Source organism: Pristiophorus japonicus, chromosome 16, assembly GCF_044704955.1.
Source record: "Pristiophorus japonicus isolate sPriJap1 chromosome 16, sPriJap1.hap1, whole genome shotgun sequence".
NCBI classification, from domain to species: Eukaryota; Metazoa; Chordata; class Chondrichthyes; family Pristiophoridae; genus Pristiophorus; species Pristiophorus japonicus.
In genome coordinates, this window is record NC_091992.1 from 1398130 (window position 1) to 1400649 (window position 2520).

Consider the following 2520-nt stretch of genomic DNA (forward strand, 5'->3'; position numbering starts at 1 on the left):
CTCAGTTCCTCATCGCTTGGATCATTTAGCACCGAGTCATCAGAGGAATCAACATTACACAGAAACAGGCCTTTGGGCCCAACAGGTCCGAGCCTTCACCCACCCTAAAATTGTTAATAAATGTAAGAGTTAGAACTTTTTGAATACAGTGTCCGAGTGAGCAATGGACAGCTGAGTGGACACCAGAGAAAGGGACAAAGGAGCTTGAATTGGACAATTGGACAATGGTGCAGTGTCCACAGCCTGGCACTAGATGGCAGCAACACTCCGTGGATCCGGGATTCAGGTCACTAGAACTTTAGCGCCGAAGGTTGGAGGAGTGAAGCTGCACGTCGTGACCCCCTCCTGGTTTATTATAGAATCTTACAGCTCAGGAGGCAGCCATTCGGCCCATCGTGCCTTTGAGAGACCGATTCCATCAGTCCCCCCCACCCCCCCTGCTGCAAATGGCTCCCCTTCAAGTATTTATCGAATTCACTTTTGAAAGTTACAATTAAATCTTTCAGGCAGCACGTTCCCGAACACAACAACAGGCTGTGTAAAGTCCTTGTTCACACAGACAGGGCGCTAGGCCCGGACCCCCCCACTCCAGCACTTTCAGCAAACGTGTGTCCAGTGCCCAGGGAGCAGGACTCGAAGTCTCTGCACTTTGTCCCGAGCTCCGGCTCCCGGGTCCTGGTCACTGGCTCAGAGTCTTCGCTTCACACCGGGAGAGGTCCGACCTGCGGAGGAACCAGTGAAACGGTCTCAGAGAACGAGCGATCGGGCAACGGCCAGAATTATATCGAGAGAGCAGCAGGTGCACTGTCCGAGCGACAGGTGGCGAAGCGGAGAGAGGGAGAGAGGGAGAGAGAGAGGGCGGCTGGGGGGGACCCAGGGGCAGGAGGAGAGGCTGCAGGGAATTACATCACGAGGAACAGTCTGTTGTTTTCAGTGCTAGAGGGTTCTGGGTCACTTGTCTCCTCCGACACTCCCCTAAACCCCCTGGTACTGCCAGGCCTGGTCCTCAGGATCTGTGTGGTCATGGGGGGCATCACAGGCTGTGGCCCCCACATTGCAATACCTGGGCCACCCACAACCAGTCAGTGGGAACCCTCGGGGCAAAACTCCACGGGGCAGGAAGGTGATTCTGTGTCAACAGTCCACCCAAATACCGCCAGAAAACAGCTGTTCCAGCCAGCAGCCCATTCTCGGGGCGACGTCATGGGTGGGGTGGGAGCGTACAACCGAGGTGCTGCTCACTAATTGCACACTCCTGTTCAGATTCAGATAAATAAAGGATCTTTGCCACTTACCCGGGGCACAATATTCTGGCTCAAGTTTCTGGGTCAGAAGTAGTGAAATCAACAGGTGCTCAAAGCGGCCTCAGGAGAAGCAAATATCAGCATCGATCAAAGGGAAAAGAGGAAAGTTCGGTAGAGGAGGGGGCGAGTGAGAGGGATGGCGGGGGCGGGAGAAGGGAGAGGGGCGAGGGAGGGGAGAGGGGCGAGGGAGGGGAGAGGGGCGAGGGAGGGGAGAGGGGCGAGGGAGGGGAGAGGGGCGAGGGAGGGGAGAGGGGCGAGGGGAGGGTGTGGAGGGAGGGAGAAGGGAGGGGTTGTAGAGGGGTGCGGGGCCGAAGGAGGTAGAGGGGAGGGCGATGGAGGCGTGGGAGATGGATGGGCGAGGGAGAGGGGGGGGGTCGAGGCAGGGAGAGGGGAGGGGAGGGGGGCCGAGGGAGAGAGAGGGGAGGGGGGGTCGAGGGAGGGAGAGGGGAGGGGGGGTCGAGGGAGGGAGAGGGTGGGGGGTCGAGGAGGGAGAGGGTGAGGGGTCGAGGGAGGGAGAGGGTGAGGGGGTCGAGGGAGGGGAGGGGAGGGGGTCGAGGGAGGGGGAGGGGAGGGGGGTCGAGGGAGGGGGGGGAGGGGGTGCGGGAGGGGGGAGGGGAGGGGAGGGGTCGCGGAGGGGGAGGGGGCGGAGGAGGGGAGGGTCGCGGGAGGGGGAGGGGGAGGGGGTCGCGGGAGGGGAGGGGAGGGGGGTCGCGGGAGGGGAGGGGAGGGGGTCGCGGGAGGGGAGGAGGGGGGCGCGGGAGGGAGAGGAGGGGGTCGCGGAGGGAGAGGAGGGGGTCGCGGGAGGGAGAGGGGAGGGGGGTCGCGGGAGGGAGAGGGGAGGGGGGTCGCGGGAGGGAGAGGGGAGGGGGGTCGCGGGAGGGAGAGGGGAGGGGGTCGCGGGAGGGAGGGGGAGGGGGGTCGCGGGAGGGAGAGGGGAGGGGGGTCGCGGGAGGGAGAGGGAGGGGGTCGCGGGGAGGGAGAGGGGAGGGGGGTCGCGGGAGGGAGAGGGGAGGGGGTCGGAGGGAGAGGGAGGGGGGTCGCGGGAGGGAGAGGGGAGGGGGTCGCGGGAGGGAGAGGGGAGGGGGGTCGCGGGAGGAGAGGGGAGGGGGGTCGGGGAGGGAGGAGGGGGGGGGTGGGGAGGGGAGGGGGAGGGGGGTCGCGGGAGGGAGAGGGGAGGGGGGTCGCGGGAAGGGAGAGGGGAAGGGGGGGGCGCGGG

At 64.6% G+C, this 2520-nt stretch overlaps 1 protein-coding gene across 1 annotated transcript in view; it reads right to left on the reverse strand.

The window, feature by feature from the left end:
• Positions 1 to 679: 679 nt before the first annotated feature.
• The window catches only part of LOC139226892 (cytospin-B-like), an 11860-nt gene continuing 10019 nt past the window's right edge, over positions 680 to 2520 (reverse strand). Inside the window, exon 4 of the mRNA XM_070857986.1 lies at positions 680 to 722. Coding sequence (XP_070714087.1) covers positions 680 to 722 — 43 coding nt within the window. The remainder of the gene's footprint in view (positions 723 to 2520) is intronic.